The sequence below is a fragment of the Mya arenaria genome, chromosome 15 (assembly GCF_026914265.1).
Source record: "Mya arenaria isolate MELC-2E11 chromosome 15, ASM2691426v1".
Classification (NCBI taxonomy): domain Eukaryota; kingdom Metazoa; phylum Mollusca; class Bivalvia; order Myida; family Myidae; genus Mya; species Mya arenaria.
In genome coordinates, this window is record NC_069136.1 from 34,823,346 (window position 1) to 34,846,835 (window position 23,490).

General features: G+C 32.8%; 1 protein-coding gene across 1 annotated transcript in view; it reads left to right on the forward strand.

Annotated features, from left to right (window-relative positions):
* Nucleotides 1–4,648: 4,648 nt before the first annotated feature.
* The window catches only part of LOC128218959 (uncharacterized), a 37,393-nt gene continuing 18,551 nt past the window's right edge, over nt 4,649–23,490 (forward strand). The window contains exon 1 of the mRNA XM_052926738.1: nt 4,649–4,775. Coding sequence (XP_052782698.1) covers nt 4,732–4,775 — 44 coding nt within the window. The 5' untranslated portion in view covers nt 4,649–4,731. The remainder of the gene's footprint in view (nt 4,776–23,490) is intronic.

Below are 23,490 nucleotides of genomic sequence, written 5' to 3' on the forward strand. Positions count from 1 at the left end.
ACTGTCACGGCCACATGTCAACATAGTGGCATTTCATTTCTCCATTATTTGTTCCTTTAATATAACCACTTCAAGCCAATTGAAAAATGAATTTAACACGATTATAAATAAATTACTATGCACAATATAAGCATGTAGCGAGTGTTGTGAAGGTATTTATAGTCTAAGGAATGTAAGACAACTCAGATTTTTTTACGAAAACGTCCATTACCTGTGATAACATAATGTTACAAACAGTAACGTTTATTCGGCACTTCGGATATACATAGCCATAACGCATATGCAACAGGTCAATAGCAAAACATTGTTAACATAGCAATAAAACAATTCATATACTTATGTAACTATGTAGTCAAGCTTTAAATATTAATCTAGTAAATGATACGCATAGTTTACATTCTTAAAAGATTGTCAAGAACCGGAAGAGTAGACATCACTTAAGTTAAAATCATTTGAATCATAGACCAAACAATACTTTTCTTAAATCTTTTTCGTTTACCATTTTAGATACAATAGCTTTCAATAATTACACAATTGTTTTATTGATATATCTATATTTTTTACTTCTAGTGTTATAGTTTGTTTCATAGAGTTAAGAGTTGAGAGTTTAATTTACAGAATATGCGGAAGCGATGGCCTATGTGGACAAATACATAAAAATAAAGTGTTGACAGATGATTCAATGCGTATGTCGTACGACTAAAACAATCGATATGCATTGTTAATAAATAAATAAATGTTTCATTACATCATAAATGAAATAAATACACATGTAACCTTTGACAATTACTGCAGCTTTCATGGACATAATGATCACATATGTACATATTTCAAGCAGAAAAGTCATTCAATTGTACAAATAAATTCAGATATGAAATTGCCTTACTTTTAAAAGCTGATGACTATTTCATATCTAAGGTAAATATCTTAAATATAAGTTCATTAACTTTATAGCATGATAGATCTATATTCTATTAACTAATCAATATCATCACAACCCTACAATAGACCACCTATACGAAACGAAAATGTAAGGGTCTTAGGGTAGTTACTAAAGAATTAATTTATTTTTACAAAAGTTAACATATCTCTTTTGTCTTTCATATAATACATACATTATATATGTTATGTATCATCAAAGATCATTCTTCATATTCAGTAATATAACAAAAACAACATGCATGTTTCATTTCATAGATGATATTTGACGTTTGTGAACATTGGTCCTTTATACGCTAAATGCCTGAATGTGATACTTTTACTGTATATGATTATGACTCCCGATCATATTATAGTGTGGGAGTATTGTATAATTATGTAGTTTGTGTGTTTGTGTATGTGTGGGGTATGTAAGGCGTCGTTTGTCTTTGTTTGGGGGCACATTGCAACCTTTTGATCAATGGCCCACGGTCCTTTATATCATAACATAACATAACATAACATAAGATTTATTTCGATGTAAGCATATACAGCTTATTATCGCATACAAACTATAATTACAAACATGCATGAAAATGGAATGTTTAACAATAATAGCATACAAAATGGTAAACCGCAATTATCGCGGGAGTGCTTAAATACATAGCTATACAATATATATTACACAGGGATGTTGATTGACGAATTTCTCAATGTATTTGCTTTAATCACATAAATAGCTAATTTGTGTAATTATTGTTTTTGTCGTATTTAAGAAGTTTACAAATCTTCCCCAATAAAATTTTGGTATATAGTGTTCCCGTAAATCCCTATATTGAGGACAAATTAACACAAAGTGGAATTCATCTTTTATGTCATTATTTCCACATAATGTACATTTGCGGTCACTTCTTGATATGTTTGAGTACCGTCCTTGTTCCACAAATAATCTATGTGATGACAATCTAAGTTTACTTATTTCATGTCTATGTTTGATATTATTAATGGATGTCACTGGAAATGCACATTTTAAAATAATTCTTGTAGTAGCATACACTTCAAAACCCCTGCAAATGTACCTGGGAGGTCTTATCCACTGTACAATGTCTGTTTAATTATTAAATAAGTGTTCATAATAAGGCGTACACGTTTGTTTCCACCAACCATCCCGACCCTTTTGTTTTGCAATTATATGAACAATGTTCAATGTTACAGGGAACATGTTAAAATTAACCATTTTATCTTTAAAATTGTCTACCCTAGCAAAAATATCGTGACATAAGACGGTTTTCGAACAAATTCCGGTTATTAACAAAAACAAACAGAAAAAAGGCATGGGTACCTACCTATCTCAATTTTTGGAGATGTTAGTGGAAACAAAGATTTTTTCTTGCCTTACGGTTTCTTTCAATAGAATATTTTGCTTCCTTAATACTTGACACTTTAAATATTTCACTGTTGCTTTTTCGAAAAAGGAACTACTGTTTCCCGATTTGTCTCCCTTGTTTCTTAATCAAACTGCAAATTATTGTTGCTCACGTTGTGGATACCAAAGTAAATACAAAACAAAATAAAATCTAAAATTATTTTCTTTAAATAGAACATGTTTTCTATTATATACATGTTTTAGGCGCTTGCTACAAAAACATGGACAGTTCACAAAACTTTAATCCTAAGAAACATCGTTAAATTGAAATAAATTAATTGTGTATTTGCAATTTAAAATATAATCTACAAACCCAGCCCTCACTTTTGTTTTCTAATGTAGACCAGGAACTAAAATCTGTTTCTTACCTAAACCCGAAAGCTGACATTGTCTTATAAGCTCCGATAATCGGTAAACATTCCAGTAGAGCTCGTTCACGGGTAAATGTCGTGATCAATCTGGAGAAGAACGCCATTTCAGTCATACGCAAATATTTATGTGCATGATTTTGCTAAATTCACAGCAATTATTTACAAATAGTTCAAGCAGCTGGATATCATTAACTGCATGCATAATTACTGACAATTAAATTATCCGGAAGTAAACAAATTTTCCGGTTACCAGATATTACGTAACAAACACACTTTTTAAAATATGCTATTCATTCCTTCTGTGTCACTCGTTGAAATATGTTTTTAGATTAAACTTGAACAACAACATTATATAAATCCCTTTCGTTGGTTCGATATAAGGCAAGAGTGTGATCATGTGTTGTTTGGGAAACGGGAGAACCAGGAAAAACCCCACTTGGGTCCGGTTTGGTTACCACAGAACAAACTTTCATGCGAATCGAACCCGGGTCGCGTAGGTGATAAGTGAGTGTGCTAACCATTGCGCTAGCTAGACAGCCATGAGAAGAGCTTACATTTTGCATTCATCAATATTAAACTATGTGATAAATTACTATTTGTTTGAATAAAACAGTTCATTTCCCTACTTAATAATTAGAGGAAAAACGTGATAATTTCCATTAAAAGTTCAGTCTTTTATTATGTTTCTTACTGCACATAATTTCAGTATTTGGTCTTCTTTTAAACAGAAATGAAACGGATCGGGTATATATTTTGTTTTTAATCCTTCCGCGGATGCTTTAAATTTTCTGCAATGCTTTTACACCACCCAAAGCTTAGACGTACCATTTGGATCAAAAGTCGCTTCAACTAGATGTTGATTATGAACTATATGTACACCTCTATATACAGAAGTACGTCTCCATATTTTTGACTGAAAAAATCAGACCGACACAAAAATAAAAGTTCAGCCGTTCGTCCGTCTTTCATCCGGCTTCATAACAACTCTAGTGGCAATTGTTAGATTAGTGTTATTGTTTGTTAAACAAGGTCATAATAAGGAATTAAAAAGAAACCTTGTTACGTATGTCAAGGTCACACACTAAGATGAAAAGGTCAATCCAATACAAATATCATTTACCAACTCAAAGCCACAATTTCGCCCAAATTCTATAAAACATTGTCCGAATGTTATTTTATATAATATTGTCTCTTTTAATACTAATAAATGTGCTCTCAAAAACAAGGATGTAAGGTCAAATATTTAAAACTCTATATTGACACCCATAACTTCTACCAAGAGCAATAGGGCTTATGTGAGCCATGTGAGCCCTCTTGTTTATACTCCATGGTTCGATCAGAAGCAGTATGCTAAACGATTAAAGTAAGAGTTGGTACGTAAACTATACGTTTGAAAAAAAACAACATTTATCCAAATTAAAAGTTAGAAAACAATTAGCTTTTTTTGTTTAAAATATTAAAGCCTTAGTTTGTAGTTCAGTCGACATATTAACTCTTGTTTTATTCATTATTCTGGTTGATCTTCCAGCACGTAGTGAATATTCAGGAGGCCAAATCCTTCAGTAAGTGCCATTTTGCATATTATCAGGATTCATATTAAGTTTAAGTAAATATTTTGTGTCCCCAAAGAACTGGCCATCACACACGTGAAATGATCACAAATTACTTTACTTTTTCCACCAAACGCTTGAATGAATGGACTGATTGAATTCACCACCGCGAACCAACATGCCTACATAGATCTCCGATAGTACGTCGCATTGCTTTTGTTATCGGAGAGGTTGCGATGGCACAGCGATGTTTTGCTCCACACTACGGCAGCGATTTGTACAGACACTGTTTCTGATTGGTTGTTGCTTTGTTGACGTAATAATCACGTGATATTTGTAGTGTAGAGCGGACTATTTCATTCAGTTGTAAGGAAGGTCGTAGAAACCTAAAGAAGACAGTTGCACAATCAGAATATTGAAGACAGTTACACAATTTGGAAGTTGGAAGCTAAGCCTTAACGTCAACATGGCGCAACTAGTTTTCCCTTTATTGATAGGATCAATTTGCATGTGAGTACCTTCTGTTGTAAATGTTGTTGAAAACTTCTGTATATCAACCCCTTTATCCTTAGCACACAGAAAAGGGTTCGAAAAATTAAGATCAATCTGTAAATATTGTTTCTTTAGTAGGACTTTAATGAAAAACCTTTCTCTTACTCATTTCATAATAAATGTCATCTCCTTATTCATACACTTAAGGAAATATGTTGTTTTGAATAGACTTCAGACAATTATCTATTTATAAAACATATGTCTTAAACCTGCTACATGCTGTATTTCAGTGAATAAATTCATATACAGAATATTTTAGAGAAGAATTAAGAAATACGTAGGGAATAAATGAGGTTAGTTAATTTTACATACGACAGAGCTGGTGTCGTATAGCAGGAATATCTTCATTTAAAACACAAACTTTTTTCCGTAAGTGCTTTTGTTCCGCACTATGTTTTAAACTTAAGATATAACTGTAAATAAAAACAGCGTTAAAAATAATATTTATGTTTGTTTAAGATGCAGTTAACTGGTTATTGTGTTTGAAAATGAATGTTCTCTTGGTATTTTCGATCTTCTTTTAAGACTAATCATATAGTGTAACTACACAACTCACGGTATTCAATTACACAGCAAATTAATCATTTGAAATTGTTTTAAGAGATATTCACTTAATAGATTAGTCTCCAAAATATATTTCATGTTGATCAAATTCTTAATGATAAAACGAAACAATCAAATATAAATTACGAAATGTCTATCTCATTTGTACCTAAAATAAATAGTACACGTTTGTCAATTTCCTAATATACAGTTATTTACCTTTAAATGTAACCTTCCGGCAGAAACGGAATTCCGTAACCAATTGTAAGTTTAACATATTGTAATTCTATTTGTTATAGAATTTTCAAATGATATCTGCTCTCTTAAACTATTTACTTTTGTGTGGTTAAACAAATGTTTGTTAAATTAAATGACTTTCAGCTATGATTCCTGTTTATGGTGCCTGTTTTAAAATACACGAGTAATATACCTATTCGTCAAGAGGTATTCTTCGAAATATAGAAACGCATTGCAAATACCTTTATCTTTCCGTTTGAGATGTTTTAAAGTCAAGCTATTAAGCAGCTCAATTAAACATGGAGAACAAATACTTTTCGTCATTTAACGTTGCGTACGTTATTGGCGTACATCGGGAATTTGTTAATATTTTGCAACTCAATGCTTCATGAAATTTGTTATAGAAATACGATTGTTGATATTCTTATATGACAAGAAAGGCAAAACTGTCGCCCAAATAGTAAATGGGATTGCATGTAGGTTTATTAATTAGTATAAATTTAATTCGACATATAACAATAGAAAAAATCACAAAAACGTCAAGTAAGATGTAACATAATTTACCAATGCGCATTTTTAGCGGCTTGGTAAATTAATAAAATTATTTTTTTCGGCCAAAAAAGAAGACTCGGTGACGTGACGTCAGCTATATATGACGTAGTTTTAATCATATGCAGTTCAAGATTTCCGGTAAAAAACGGCAAGCGAAAGACATACCAAGTTGAAAAAGTAAGATTTTATGTTTTCCCGCGACCAGATTTGTTAAAACTTCTGTATTTTGTTTATCTATTGTATGTTTTCTATAATATTTATGTCGACAAAAAGTACATTAATTCTACCTTTAAATTAGTAAGTGTTTGTCCTATTTTGACTCTGATTTTAGCGTTTATTATATGTATACTTTAATCTAGCTGCGAAGTCACACGTGTCAAAAAATGCCAAAAAATAAACTAACGAAGTTGTAACTTGCCGAAATATTTAAAGAAATATGCATTTGTTTGTAAAGCTGCATCTGCAGTCTAAAAGTACATAAAAATGACTACAAATTGGTGTGCATTTGTCTTAAGTTGAATATAAACTGAATTTAACACTTGAAAATTGCAAAATCTAGCCACGATGTCACAGCCTTTGATATTAATGTGATGTCGACGTTACGTTTGAAAACTCAATAATGTTTACGTTACGATTATATACGAACATTGCAATATAATTCACTCATAGCTTATTTGTTTAGAATTAAATTAAAATGAATAATGTATAAATACTTTCATCTCCACTATTAAGATGAAGTTCGAAACTGGAGCAGAAAAGATAGCATACTATCGAAAAACACCTCAAGTAATCTATGCAACGTTAAAACGGTTAAAAATGACGATAACGTCGGTTACGCTAATGTACGCCAACATCGTACGCAACGTCAATATCTTTCAAAAGGTATGTCGGATATTTGAATCGACGCTTACCATTTTTCGTCCAATCATAATGTCGAAATAATACTACTGTACTAGTCTCGGTTTTATTCAGAATATTATTTGAGAGGAATGATAGGTGAAACACGGTCAACGTCATTTAGAGTAAGTAAGTCAATTAAAATAGCACTGCATTACCTAAAAAACCCGTCTAAATTGGATACATCTCATTTCTTAAAATTTAATGACACGAATGGCCGAAAGTGTCGCTATTTTAAAGTTTTTTTTTCTTGCGAAATCAAAGCAATACTTACTATACCCACTGTCCTAGTAATTAACAATTTGCATGGCGACCATTCGGTTTAGTTATTTGGGTACCACATTGTCAGCTTTACCGCACAGAAAGTATCGCGCAAATTTTGATATATCGTTGAACTTCACCCTTGCACAGAGAAAGGTCTCTCCATTGATTACTGTTCTGATGTGTAAGATTTTGTACAACCTAACAACAATCCTGATTAAATAATGTAACAACAATCCTGATTAAATAACGTAACATTAGAGGTCAACGGTTGAAGACATAACCATGTAAAAGCTTGATGGTTTATTCATGATAAACCCGTACTATATCCGGCGAATATCGCTATCAAATGCAACATCTATCTGTTCATCGCCAAATTGGATTACAGTTGGTAAAGGCAATACTGAAATATTCATCTGAAGGAATCCATATAAGAAAGAATGTAATCAACAGCTAATAAAGCTAATTACGTTGGTATCACAGACTTGATGGAGAAGATTCATATAGTCGGATCCTAGTCAGAACTATGTAACAGTTACCCTATCTATTGCTCAAGATATTGAATTTATGATTCACGATCGCGAAGCCCAAGAGTAAACTTTTTATTAGATGGATTCTGATTAAAGTAACTATTTTGTTCCATTATGCCAATATTAGTTATTAGTTAAATAAGTACCTCGCGTATATTGAAAAATCGTTTTATATTTTTCCGCACGCTACTGTACAGTAAGAGTTCTACCTACTGGTTAAAGGCTTAGCAGTTCTGATATGCGGATTAATGAATGCACGGAGCCCCAAAAAAGCGCTCTCAAACTAAGAACAGCTTATGTCTAATCTTTTTGCCCACTAAGATGATGACTATAGCTTTATATGTAATTTACAATCTCATCAACTAGAGAAATAATAAGCCGACTTACAAGAAAATTGTATATTAATTTTAACCAACTACTCTCATTGCCTTCCAAGGGCAAACAACATAATAATCATGCAACTTTCTTTGATAGGTGATTAAACTTTCGCCACATATTGTCAGTATTACAGAGTTGCAATAAACAATTCTTATTGTACCCTTTATATTGGTATCATATCTCGACAACATTAAACCAGAATCAACATGCCACGTGGCCTTAACGCCATATGTAAACAAAAACTTCATTCAGAACTCCTCGGTCATTTTTAAAACAACCTCGGATGTATGCCGGTACATCTGTAAAAGTAGTTCGTTTTTTGAATTTGAATTATATCATTAATTAAAGCTTGTGTTATTTAGTTGTAATTGATTGCATGTGAAGTGCATTATTGTACAAATAATTAAGATTCCCAAGAGTTAAGTCTCATTAAGTTTAACTGCTTAATTAAATCACAACGCGATCGACTTGCAGCGAACTTAAACATACCGATTTCTGAGCATGTAAACCGTCCATATACATTCGAGGTTGTTTTCGATAAAAATGGCCCACGAGTTCCGAATGCAAATTTCTTATACCCTTTTCTGACATTCCTTTAATGAACGCAATGAAAGCGTTTTAAGGCTGTAGGCACGACAAGCCTGATTTTACTCTTTTTTTCACTATTCCACAGGCAAAACAAATCTAATCTAAAAATAATGAGTGGCCCCAAACTGTTGCCAAAAAGTGTCTGACATATTACCTAAGAATAAGTATTGTTAATTGGTTTTTAATACAATTAGCTAGTTTCATAACAGAAGTTGATAAACCTATTTGTACTAGGATATATAAACATTGCCTCCATCTCGCAAGATTATTACTAGCGTAAAGTTAATTGAATGAAACCCGATATTGGCCGAGGACTTTTTGACTTATTTGTAGTAGATTATTCAGTCAACATATTTCTATTTTCTACATAATTATCTATTCCCCTTAGTTACTCACGAAGATGTTTTTAAGATTCTTCGGCTTGCTTTCAAATTCACATTTACGTTACAACCTTATGGCCGTATCCAAATAAGGTGGTTTATTAATTCGCACAATTTAAAACCATACGTCCCATTTTGAAACGCCGGCGCATAAATTCTTTTTACATGTCTTGTCAACAAGTTTATCTGATCATACCTGAGTAATTTCGATTTTCGTAAAGAAGTCTGTAGGCCTGTGGCCCTAAGATTCCCAGTATTCAAAGCCTAAATGTTGAAAAAGTTATGTTGATATATATATTTTCTGAAACAAAAGCGTGAATTGCTATGCGAAGTGCTTAACGTTTTGCTTGTCCCTTTTTTCGTTTAAGCTTACTTTATCCGCTTAGTTGGTTTTGTAGGATTATTTTTTCTGGCATACCGGACGTGTGTTTCCGGTCATGTGACCAGGGCTGGTAAAACTCGTCTTACACCCCCATGTAATATGAGTCACGCGCAACAACGCGCCACTTCTTATTTCTTTTATTGTATGGTTTATGAAAAGTATATTATGCAATTTCAATAAAGCGCAATCAAAAATATAAAAAAACAATACTTTTAATTAAAATTGAAAATAAATAATCGTAAAAGCGCGATTTTTAAAAAGGAACTATTTGACGTCAATAGTGATTTTAAATTACTGCGCTTTATGACGTCAGTACACAATGTCGCACGCGCTTCTTGGTGAAATAAACAAATGTGCGTTTTCTACGTCAATTTTTCCACAAATTCATAATTTTAGGTACGCAAGAAAAAATATCAATCATGTGTTTCCGGTCCGGATCGAAAAATCCGACCCTTGGACACGCTGCGGGACCGGTAACTCTGCAAGCCTCGTTACCGGCTTACGCGCGTGCCCTCGGGTCGGATTTTTCTATCCGTACCGGAAACACATGATATATACTTTTAATATCTAAAAATTAAAATAAGTAATAAAAATTCAGTCCGGTTAAAAATTGCACGAACTATTCATTAGCATTGCGTTACATATTACATTAATCACGTGGTATGTTCATCGTATAAACAGTTTATGACCATTATTTTATGTTTATCTTTGGTGTTTCATTTAAATTAATGTAAACCAGTTTTTCTATCATCACAACTATTTACAATATATATACTCGCAATATGTAACGAATATGATAATGGCAAGCGTAGAATACAACGCTTTTCGTAATCTGAAATGTTGAGAATGTATCACCCAACTTAGCCATAGATATTTATAATAGAACAGAGCTTAGTAAAAAAAAACTGTTTGTCATAACAAACGCACGAAATAATTGCATTAACTCGAATTGTTCTGACAAAATTGTAGTAAACACTTTTATAATTTAATATTTATAACTAATGCAAAATCAAATCATTTAACAGTTTTACCCTACAAAGATACAAACCTAAAGATGTTCGAAATGTTTTTCAACTGCATGTATATTGCTACTGGCTCGAACAACAATGTCCATATTAAGCGTCATGGCGGAATTCCGAAGACTTGTGTTGACATTTAGCATTGCAATAGAATCATACAGTACGGGTAATGAGGGACTCTTCTATGGAAACATACCTACTTGATTGCAGAGTTTATCCAGTTAGATTACTCCAAATAACATTGATCGATATAGTGCTTTGGTCATGTCTGCGATATATTTTTATTCTTATTATGTAAACTCACTCGATTTGAATATACCTAGTTTTTGTTTACATTATAGTACTTAAGTACTGTGTTGTACTGTTGATTGTGTAGTTTTGTGCTGTTGTTGCAGGTACCTTGTTTTTGATTGTTTGTTTTGATTTATGTCTTTCGGGTTTACCTTATGCAATTAAACGGGGTTTATGTTTAAACGTTTGGCTACTGAGCTACTGTTTCTGTTGTTTTTAATATTGATATGGAATGCCATAAAGCGATTTTGTATTAATTTATATGCATTGATTGCACAAACTTAAAAAGGACATGGTATAAATATATATAATAAATATAATACTTCTTTTCTATCATTTATATTTGTCTTTGTTTTGTTTCGTGATATATTCTTCCATGAAACGTATGTACATTAATTGGTACAATTGTCGCTACTTTGAGCGTTAAAATTCGGCATTTTTGTGTCGAAATATATTCTATCGAAGTAAAACACTATACTTGTAATTTTCGGCCTCACTTGCATATAACGTCGATAAAAACCAGCTACCTTATAACAAGGCATTGATTAGCACTAAACAGGCTCGTTAACGTGACCTCATACACGAAACCGGAAGATATAGGGTTAAAAACACTTAACAGAAAAAATGATGTTAATAATTAAACATATGGAAAAAAACAATGTTAAATTGTTTAGCAATATGAAAATGTTCTATTGTGTTTTAGACGCCATTTTTAACAAGTGACGATATCTCAAAATGACTATTAATAGAATGACGATAATTGTACACTGTCAATAGTACATGGGATTCCTATGCATAGTATTATCATAAACAATTATAAACAACATACTATTCAAATTATTAAGTGAATACAAAGTATTCTATACTAATGCAATTATTACGAATATTAACGTTTTAAATCTTGAACAGAAAAAGGAAACGAATAAATTTGATGGAAATCGAAAATGTTGCCCCCCAAAAGGATATAAACATATAGATATGATAGATCGATATACTTTTATTCATCTCAATTAATGATTGATTTTCCATTCTTTACCTTGTTGGCAGCGCTTATCAAATGTGTGTTAACGTACTGAATATAACAAAACGAGTTTAAAAAATGTAATGCACTGATATTACCATCTGCGCGCTAATGATAAAGTTTGTGGATTTAAAACCACCACTTAAATAGCATTCAGCTATCCTCATTTTTTCCGATTGCCTAATTATGGTTAGGCTGATTGGAATGGTTGCCATTATCTCACCAATTTGTAACATCGTTATCAAGAAATCCTAGCAATTTGTGATAGAAAATAAATGACATAATCTTCTTCACCAGTTTTATGTACAAACGAAATGTCTTATATTATCATCCGTATATGCGTATCATATTTATACAAAGATCACTGCAATGAAATCAATCAGACTATTGCTAAACATTCTTGTAACCATGGACAAACCACTATTTGGTTAAAACCTATCGTTCATTTCTAGTGTTGAAGTTAATGCAGGTCCAATATTGTAACATTCCTAAGCGGCTTTTAATTTTGTTTTATACTTTGGTCTTTCGGTTTTGTTCTGTGCATATAAACACTTTTACCATATTTTTTTTTCTTTAATTATGTGATGCAGAATTATGTGTCTATTTTGAACTACTTTTTAAGGTGAACATTCTGTGGTGAAATTATACTCTCAATGCTATGTTAAAGAGCTTTCCCACTTAAAACTTGCAATGAAATATATACATATTCTTTAACTTACATGATGACGTTTCATATTTAAAAAGAAAGAGAGGTTATGAAAGGCTACAGTTACTACGCATCTTGTGTATATGCGTAATTCTGTTTGTGTACTTTGTCATCAATGAATGATTTCATTGTACAGGCTTAAATTAGCATGTACTAAACACGAGGTGAGTGAATTCTCCCAAGTTCATGCGGATCTAAACATTTGGTCATGCTAAAATCCTTATAGTGTCCAAGGATCAGAAAAAAGGTAGCCGGCATTAAAAAAAAATCATTTTACTTTACTTGTTTAACTGTGTTGGGCGAAAAAGCATCTACAATGGCCGTCCATTTAAGATAGGCCCACCCCAACGCTTGCGCAGGGTGTTCTGTAGAAATTCGATAAACCTTTATTCCGCAAAACACTCTATGCTCGGGTTTGTATATATCTATCTTACACCCTCGGTCATGAAAGGTATTCCGAGACTATTAGTGCACTCACAAATACACGTTGATGAGAAGTTTTGCAAATAATTTTGAAACTGACCTGCGGTGATTACTTGAATGTTTGAATAGTCCCCTAACTTTACATACGTATCAACTATTAACTACATTATTTTATACACATGTTCCCGTCTTTTCACTTTTCAAATACCTTATTTCTTACCGTAACAATTTTTTTTTATTTATTTTTCGTACTTATCATTTTTTCTTTCAAAAATACTTTGTTATAATAGCTTCTTATATATAAAAAAAACATGTTGTTTTTTTCTTAATATTACTAGGATAATCTTTATTTTTTACCCTACTAAATTTTACTATGACAAATGCTACCTCAGGGAGAGAAATTTACATAAGTTTGCCAAACTTGTTTCCTATTCCTTATTTGTTATTGTTCTAGTTGTTCACATCTGAACCCAAATAAATATGTTTAAGCTAATGTCTGTCGCTTTTTATACAAGTTCACGTACATGCTGTGTCGCGCATCGTGTATATTGTGATATACTACCAGTAATTAATTCGAATCAGCTATTTTAAGTGTCCCTGTCTACAGTTTAAATTGATGTCGAGAGAAAAGGTGATTATTTTTTCATGTTCTGACATTTTAAAGCTAGTTAGTTTGCCAACCTGCCTTGACGAAAGATCTTAATTGGATATGTGACCAGAAGCTCGTTATGGTCACACTTAAGGCTTCTAATACAAATTGGGCCCAGGAGTAACATAATCAGACCAGTGTTTGACAAAGAACATGTTTTATTCACGAGTTCACCAAGCGATACATGACCGCTTTCAGAAATCGTTTAAATGATTCCGTTGAGGAATGGAAATGGTTGCTGCTTAATATTTTATTGGGCAACGAAATCATGGACAGTGCATTAAACACCTATGGGAAAATCGTGCATAAACATACTAAAAAGAGGTAATGTTATCAGTGTAAAAGAGAAGAATTGTTAGGTGATTTTTTAATCAACGTGTTTCTAGAATGTTGCGAGGATAAGCTTCTGATATTATTTAAATGCGTTTTTGAAACTGCGAGCGCTGATAGGTAGACAGTTATTTATACCTTCATAGTGAATGGGCCCAAGGCTCTTAGTAGTTTGAGTAGCGAAAAAATGTCTAAAATTGTGAATTTACCCAGTAACTTTGTGGGGGTCACAGGCTCTTTACAGCATTTAAACATCCTTGATTAAACATATTTGTTATAGTTGTTTTACAAAAAGGCAAGAATAGTGAATTATGAGGTATTTTCTGGTGAATAAAGTGTATTTTTGTAATAGTACTTCGGCCCATTTTCAGTTAGAAAAACAAGTATTCACAAAATGCATAAACATTCAAGCACAATTACGTACCTACCAACAATAATCCTTTGTGCCAGAAATATCCATCTAATGTTATAAAGTCGAATAACCAACCGGTTATAAATAAGAAGGACATGTTTGCAAAAAGAACTGTGGTTCAACTGTTGTCTTTGTGACAATGAAAAACAAACCATTTTTTACTGTGTAAATTTTTCACGGGACCTTATGTTTTTATTTATTTATTCCAGACTTTGCCCGAATCGTAAAACAAATATCTGAAAATGGGCTACTGTTGAAAACTTAAAACTTTACGGAAATATCCACTGCCAATGTTCAAATCACATTTAAAGGTATTAGCGGGACCATCTCATAATTGCGAGTATCTTGCGATTGCCTTCTAGAGATAATATATCTGGGTACAGTCAACGTCCTTGATATTGGTACTGCTGGGCTAGTATTCAATATTGGTCTTAATTGGATCTAAGAACGATATAGCTAATCGGATTACTTCTTATTTATAAATGACCAATAGCGTGAATGAAGTCAATGATGTATGTCTCTAAGATTAACTTAAGTTGCAGAATTGAATACCATCCAAGCTTCAAACTTCAGATTCAAACTGTCTAATTGCAAATACACGTTTGTTTAACGTTATTCTTCTTACTTTAAAGGGAAAATCGTATTCAAAATCAATATATACACATGTATAACAAACATAAATTTTGAGTGACAAATCTTGAACAACTTACTGAATAATGCATTTATGGAAACTAACAATTACTGATAACAAGATTGTAACAGTGTATTTAAAAGCTGACAACCAAAAAATATTAAAGCGACAGTCCGCAAAAGTAACCGTATTTCAAAAGTTTTTAATAAGTTCCACATTGTTTCAGACCGACTGAACCGCAATTATTTTTTAAAAAATCGCTTTAATAACTTAGATTTAACAAATTGAAAATTGCCGAAAGTTGCTATTTTTAGACGGCAAAAGAGAAAGTAGGTCTACGGTTTTTCCGACTACTCTTGGGGTCGATACTATTTCCCGGTCCCGGTCTCATCCGGTCCCGGTCTCCTCCGGTCTCTGTTTTATAGTAGCTATCGGGCGTGATCAAAAAGGTGTTAATGACCGCGGGGGGTAATAGGATTACAAAAGATTACAGTTGATTAAAACATTAGATATTTGATGATAATTATGTCACTATTTATTTCAAATTTTATATCAATAAAACATAAAATAAATTTAGGCAAAGATAAAAACATGAAATATGCACATGTACTGAAATTAATGTCATGAATAACAAACACATTGAGTGTGTGTTTTTTTCATATTAAATTCAGTTATAAGTATACTATTGATAATAGTAATACAAAAAAATAACAATGCTTGACTACATGTAAATCAGATATGAGTCGGATATGCAAACATGGAATTTTTCAATTGTAATCATTTATGCTTAAAATTTTTTATGTCGGGGGGGGGGGGGGTAAACATAAAAGAAAGAACAATAACATAACATAACATAATTTAAAAGGTGCAATTCTAAGTTACTTCATACTCTAGCCGTCCTCAATCTTTTATGCAAAAAACATGAGCATTTGTACTGCATCGCATCTTTCTCTACACCTTTAACACGAATTGCATAAATAGTGTATACCTATAACAAATTGCATAAATTAAGACATAATGTTTATATATTTTATACCATTTTGTTACATATAAAAACAAATAAGATTGTCAAAATCGTGTTATAAACATCAGCAACACAATCCGTTGCCTGGGGCCATAAGTTATGAACCGGGAATTATGAGACCGGATGAGACCGGATTTTACGAGGAGAGACCGGGAAATAGTATCGCCCTGCGCATGCGCAAGAACTTTGGAATCCCACTGTTTTTTTCTATTTATATAACCGTTAACTCTCGGGGGCCGATAGTTAAGAAGAGATATTGAAAATGACACGAAAAACTCATTTCTAGGTCGATTTGAACCAAAATTTTTTTGGATTCGTCAGTCAGGAATGCTTATCAACACATAGATGAATTTTATTTTTTTTTCATGGCTAATTTGCCCGATTTGCGGACTGTCGCTTTAATTGATTGGTGAATGCTAAAAGATTAACAGTGATCTACTATAGTCCAATAATGTGGAAATACTGTGTTTTCTGCACAATTCTTTCAAATTAAACTCGGGATCTTTCATAAGAACCATTGTCTTCCACATTTGTTCACCCTTTCTTGTATATTTAAACAATTGTATTAATTGTGGTTAATCTTAGTTGGGAGTAAGAACGTTAGTGTATCTTTAAAGCGTATGAGTCAAATCCCCATTAAACAAATAGCGGATTCTATTGCGTGAATCCATGAGAAATTTGTCTACTCACGATACTGTTGACGAATATTTATTGTTATTCCCCGAAGGGGAACTTCACAAATTGAAGGTGCCAACGATTTATCATTGATTTCGTTTAACAATGTAAGCGCGTTGCTTAAAAATATCTTGCTCAGACGAAGATCTAGCACATTTGTAATAATTTAATGTCCCTTGGTACGAAGAATTTTGATATTGAAAACCCGTGCAAAACCTTTGTTCTTTAGTTATATGATACGCATATATTTAATAGATATTGTCTATTTTTTATCGTCTTTAATCAATAATCAGTGTAAATAAACAATTTATTTATTTATTCATATTATCACATTGTAATAGAATTTCACCATGCTGATCTCGTTCTGTTTTAGAAATATTCATGCTATAGGTATTAAATAACGTTTTCTTTTAAAGCAGCTGACATGTGTTTGTATAATTATGTTAATTTTCAGTTTTGTCCACACATCAGATTAAATTAATTGTTAGATTGGTTGTATTCTTTTCTCAAAGGAGTAAACTCATTATTTTCTATGAAAAGTCATTTGACCACGTACATCCATGGCCAGCAATAGTGTCGATCCGCACGTAACATTGTAACAGTCTATAAACATCTCACCACTGTCTCTTCCGCATGTACTAGCTATCTGCCATCAGAATCAAATTAATCATTCTTACATATACAAGTGTCAATATAAGGATTGGAAACACTTGTCAATTACCCCTCTATATCTTCCGAGACCTCCCCTGGGATGAGGCATTTATAACGGAGAAAATATGCCCGCCATTAAACCCAAAGGGACATACATGAGTATCAGTTTGATGTTGGAAAAGCGACCATTGGGTAGACATGTATTACAGTCACAGCGGCCTCGCTGCGAAAGACATATATACAGACAGTGAAAGAAAGCGCAACATATTGATATACTGTCAGAAATTGGATGACCATTAAAGTTAAATTTTTTGCAAAAGTGTATATTTTATAGACAGACAGTTTATTTTGACTTACACAATGTACATCTTCAACAACACAAATGTTTAGATTATAATGATGAATGTTAACCTGTATGCATAGAAACAAACACTATATTACAAACCAGTTTATATATAAAACAGAAACAACAAATCACAAAAAGCAAATACAACAAATACTATTGTAATTTTTATAATCCATCAAAATCAGAGGTTGATTTATTTTTATCATATTGAGTTCTAACATTAATCATCTATACATTTTGACTTGCTAGTGCGGAACGATACATCTTGTCAACCCTAGGGAACATTGCTGAACGGGGCTTATGCAAATGGACCACACCATAATTTATAATGGAGCTAATTGGAATGATTATTGATCAATCAACCAGTTCATAATCATAAATAAAAATATACAACAGAATGATCACTTGCCAAATTGACATTTGCTCAATTGCTTAAACATAATAACACTTAGTGGTAGTCCAATCCATCTCAAGGAATCAATGATCGGTAAACATACTTGATTTTGCCAAATATCCAAAATATATCATAGACATTAAACAACAGGTCTTATAACATACGATTCTACTTATAGCGATTAGTGATACATCCGTTAAATTACTGTGTTTAATGTAGTATACATAAACTATATTCTACGTATTATTATGCTTATGCTAATAAGTACCTCTCTCTCGTTTTCAACATTATAGCCCAATTTGAATTGAAAACTATCTTGTAAAAATCACCGCCAAGATTATTGAATTATGTTATACGATTTAGAACAACACACAATCATTTTTTTCAATTGAAGTCGGTAGTTGGCGGAATATCAACATAAATTAAAGAAATTGCCATCTATGTGATTCTAATAGTATTGGTGATAAATTTCATTATTTTTAGAGTGTAGTTATTTCATTAACGAAAGACGACGTTTCATTGATAACTTTAATTTTAGAACCCCAAATAAATTGTCACTTAAACGTGTTACGAAATTAAACCCAGATTGTAGTATGATTTTAAAATTGTATAAATATATAAAATAAAACATGAGAAACGTTAACTTAAGAATATCAGGTACTCATCTTTATGCATGATGTTAATTATTTTTCAAAGCCTCTTTATATGTACAATATGTACGCTGCAATGCTCACTTTGTCATGCATGTATGACATGAGTGTACTGAATAAACTTGAAACTTGATGACAGCTTTGTTTCGTTTTTTTTTGCTTTCAGTACTTGTGACGTAACAAATTTCAATTTAGTATGGAAATATATCAAATAAATTATTCCATTATTGTCTTATTCATTACTTTTAAAATTCAAACTTGTTGCGGTTAAAACCTGTTCCTCAAAGTGACTGTAAATGCTAATGGCTTCGTAATCGCACTTTGATATTAAACTATTATTAGCTAATAATATTAAGCGCTCACATTCAACAAAGATTCCAGGAAGTTCCCTGTCATACCTTTCACAATTTAAAACGAGTATTTTATACCAGGCAATTTATGTATTTACTAATGTTTAATTGAACAATGATTTCAAAATGAATGTTGACAGTTTATTTTTTTAGGAACAGTTAGCGATAAAGTGTTAAGTGTTTAAGTTCCGAATGAAAACAAACGTGCAGCATTGTTTTCGCAAATGGTAGTTGAATCGTCATACAATATTAAGAGTATTTGTTAAATTGCTTTTAGTTGTTCAAACGTGATATATACCATTACTTTTGTATTGTTGAAATTGTTCGCTGTTAGACATCACAAATAAAGGACAAGTTAAGTGGCCAACATTTACTGTGATCTTAAGATTGTTCTGTTCTGATGTTCTGTTATTCTGTTTTGTTATCTTCTTAAATGACAAATATGAATTATCATAGACCAACGTTGTAGGTGCCGGTATGAGTCGGATATGAGTCGGATATGGTGACCCATTTGACATAACTATTTACGTTATAAAAAATATCCTGCCTACAGCATGATTAAAGAGTGGTCACGCGGTGAACTATAAACAGTTATATGTTTGAAACCAATATATTAACAGGTAATGAGTAGTATTGTAATTTGATGTAGAAAATGAGTGCGACACGTCAAAGGTATTAACAATTGCACACATACACAAAAAATGAGACGACATTAATTGTTTAGAAACAAGGCATTACCGATGCATGTTATTGCTAAAAAGATAAAAACTGGCACACAACATTGTATGAAACAGGCCATTTGTCGGCTACACAATAGAAAACCGTAAGTTCTCGCACTCAGCATTTAAGTGTCATATAGATAGCTGTCATCAAAATCAAATGAATCATTCTTACCAAGACAATTATCAATATAAATCGTTGACGCCATTGTCAATTACAGTCAATACCCGTCACTGCGGCGTCCGGGGACTTGTGTTAAATCGTGTAAGATATCCGAGCGGGCTCTTACTAGGATTCTCTTTTTGCTTGAAGTAAAGACAGGGGTAGACCTTTGTAGCGTCATTGTAGGTTTGTAGCTCTAACGGAAAAACAATGAATTAACATCCACGCTACACCTAATCAATGTCCTACATATCAATTAGGATGACAATGTCATGAATATGAAATTGTGTGTCTCGACCTCCTTCTATATTTTTGGTAAGTGTCGGTATTAGCTACTTCCAAAGTCTACGTTTCATTTTGTAAATAATTCTAAATAAAAAAATGAAAATGAGAAATACTATGTCAAGAACTACAATGCCATTTTTTGAGGACTGGGTTTGATGTCTTGTCTTTAAAGGTTCATATGTTGTATGTCTGTTTGACTTTACAATTAAATCTCTGTGTCAATTAATAAGAACATAGTAGTGTCTGATTTCTGGGCGTGAAGTTTCCATTGTATGTATTGAACATACATAGCATTTCAAGTGGTAGGGCTTTCGGATGCTCACACGAACTTGTCTAACTTCAGGTCTATTCAAATTCATAACATGAATGGCACGTATGGATCATAAGTCACCATCAATGCTATCAAAATACATTAGGCATACTCAATTCCCAAAGCTCACTTAGCGTTACTTAGCGTTAAGGGGAGGTCATATACAGCTTTCTACGAAACTCATAAAAACACATCATTTTCACGAAGCATGCACTCTGTTTTGCATAATAAAACATGTGAAATGAAAAGACCACGATTGTATTTCATTCAAAGCATAAATAAGCCTTTTACCATTTGGCATGGGCTCCAATAGTGCAGTCAAATGTCCCCCCGCAATGGGTAACTATATAGATCTTTCCAGATCAACTTACTGATTTAATAGCACAATGTAAATGATGTGAACTAAATGAAAGCGTTCTTGGGGGCAGACATATATCATGTGCTGAATTCAAGAGCTTTACGAAGGCTTCTTGTTTCATAATATTGCTGTTTTAAATACGTTGATGTGATATAAGGAACGCTAAATGCCGAACGCATTGTATTTTGCATGGGCATGTATTACGTACAACAATACAACGGTGTCTTGTGAAAAGTATCAAACTCCTTACTCCTTTTTATAAATCCGAATATTTTAACTTATAACTGGCAATTTACACATTAAAATATCGTATTGAGACACGTCGTTTCTTTTATTATATTATATGTTTAAATAAACATGCGACTTAACCATAGCCTTTTAATTCTTACGAACAAGAAAGTATATTCTATCTGCTTCTATGTGAAATACACTATTTGTATAATGCTACAAAAGCTATAAAACTATTACTTTTTAAATAATTGCCTTTGAGACCAGTCTGACAAATCTATAAGATTAGCTGTCACAACGTGGCGAAAGTATATTACTGCATTATATATATCAACTTTTGCTTTAACCGTGCTTACGTTTTTTTGTACGTTCTCTCGGAATGTTAGTTTGACTTCGATATCGAAAGCCTACCATTGAGCTGCGCAATGACAAAATGTAAAAAGCTTCCATTTATTTCCATGCGAAAATGAATTACCCTTGTTTGCAAATAAACTGAGTGAAATGTGCTTGTTAATCAGTTAAACAAATCACGATCACAACGAAGAGACAGCTAAATTGCACCGACTCAACGGTGGCTTCGAACAGTCAGTTTCAACTCTCTGAAGAGTCTCGTGTGTCACCTTGCCATTCATATGAGCTTAATTTAAATTTTGTAATGTATTGGTCTGTTGAAATAAAACCCTTGTTAAATGTTCGAATGCTTTTGTGGCATTATGGGCTCGCATATTTAGTAGTTAGTTCCACATGGTGAGTATTAGTATACAATAGATTGCGGAAGCCGGTTACTTTGGTCTGTGATCGGTTTACAGACATGATATATATGATTTGTCTGACCGTTCCAAGGCGGTACCTAACAATCCTTGATAAACATACCTAGTTGTTTATATATAGTATGTATGCACTGTGTTGTTTGTGTAGTTTTGTGATGTTCTTTCATGTTTCTTGTTTGTAATTTGTTTGTTTTTGTGTTCTATGTCTTTGGCGTTCACCCAGTGCCATTAAACCGGGTTGATGTTTAAAAATTTTGCTACTGAGCTTGTTTCTGAAGTTGTTCACATAAATATTGTACGTTTACTGCAATTAACTTTGTAAATTTGGTCGGAATTCAAGCCATTCTGGAAGCTTCGCTGATTAATTGCATCTTTATCTTTAAACGCTCAATTCCTTTACAAGTAGTACAGATTGCGTATGGTACGGATTGATGGCTGAACACATCGCCAAGAACACAGTTTATTGTACAGCTACTACTAGTTATGTTATTAACTTAATGTAAAGTTTGATGACATAGAGTAAGATCTTAATTATTAAGAATAGGCGGAGTGAGCGTAGCTAACTAGCTTTCCTTAATCATTTGAGTTTACTTCAGGTCATTTACCTAACTTAGAATACAACGTTATTGGTCGACAAATTGTAAACATGTAATATTTATCACATGCTTACCCTTGTTTTCCGTGTAATATACTCATTACGAATATTTTTTATCTTACACATGTGTAAGATAACATATCAGACATTTCTATTGGCTAGACTAATCACACGCGACCAAGATATCCCTCCGCATTGTTTGTAAACAAAATGGTTTAAACGCCAACAAATACTAACCTCAATAATGAAGCGGAAGGACTTCCGGGAGACAAATGGCTTACGAATCATAGTGCCAGAAAGCATCTTGTTCGAAAACTTTCTGATAACAATGTTCCGCCAACCAGCTAATGCAGATTACTAGTCACAGAAATATCCAGTCAGTCAACAAATACAGCCACATTAGTGACAAACAACACGAGAACATTTCAAACATCTCCATCTTAACAGGCAATATGCGACCAATGCCATAAGATTTGCTTGCCAGTTTAATCAGCTGTCGGTTACCAAAACACAAATACGAATTCCGCAGCACAGGTTTCTCATCACACGTACGTCCCAAGACGGTAAGAACAGCTTGTTCTCTGGAAACATTCTTGATGGAACTTTTTCAACATCAACATCCATGCAGTGCAGAGTAAGGCTTCGTCGTAATCATCTGCATGTTGTGAAAATCCATGTCCACTAAGAAAACGCTTTAAAGTCATCGTAGAAAGCGACAGCGAATAGCTTTTAAATCCGTGCACACAGTAAAACTTGACAGACGATGTAGGTCACATAAACCGCGTAAAAGCATGTACTCGCAGTGTGACGTCATCAAGTTGTGTACTTATTGTGTTTTAATGGTTAAAATTGTTCGTTATTCATGTTGTTCGATATTTTACTACACATGTTTATACTTGTGACTTGTTCAGCGCTTTATCAGAAT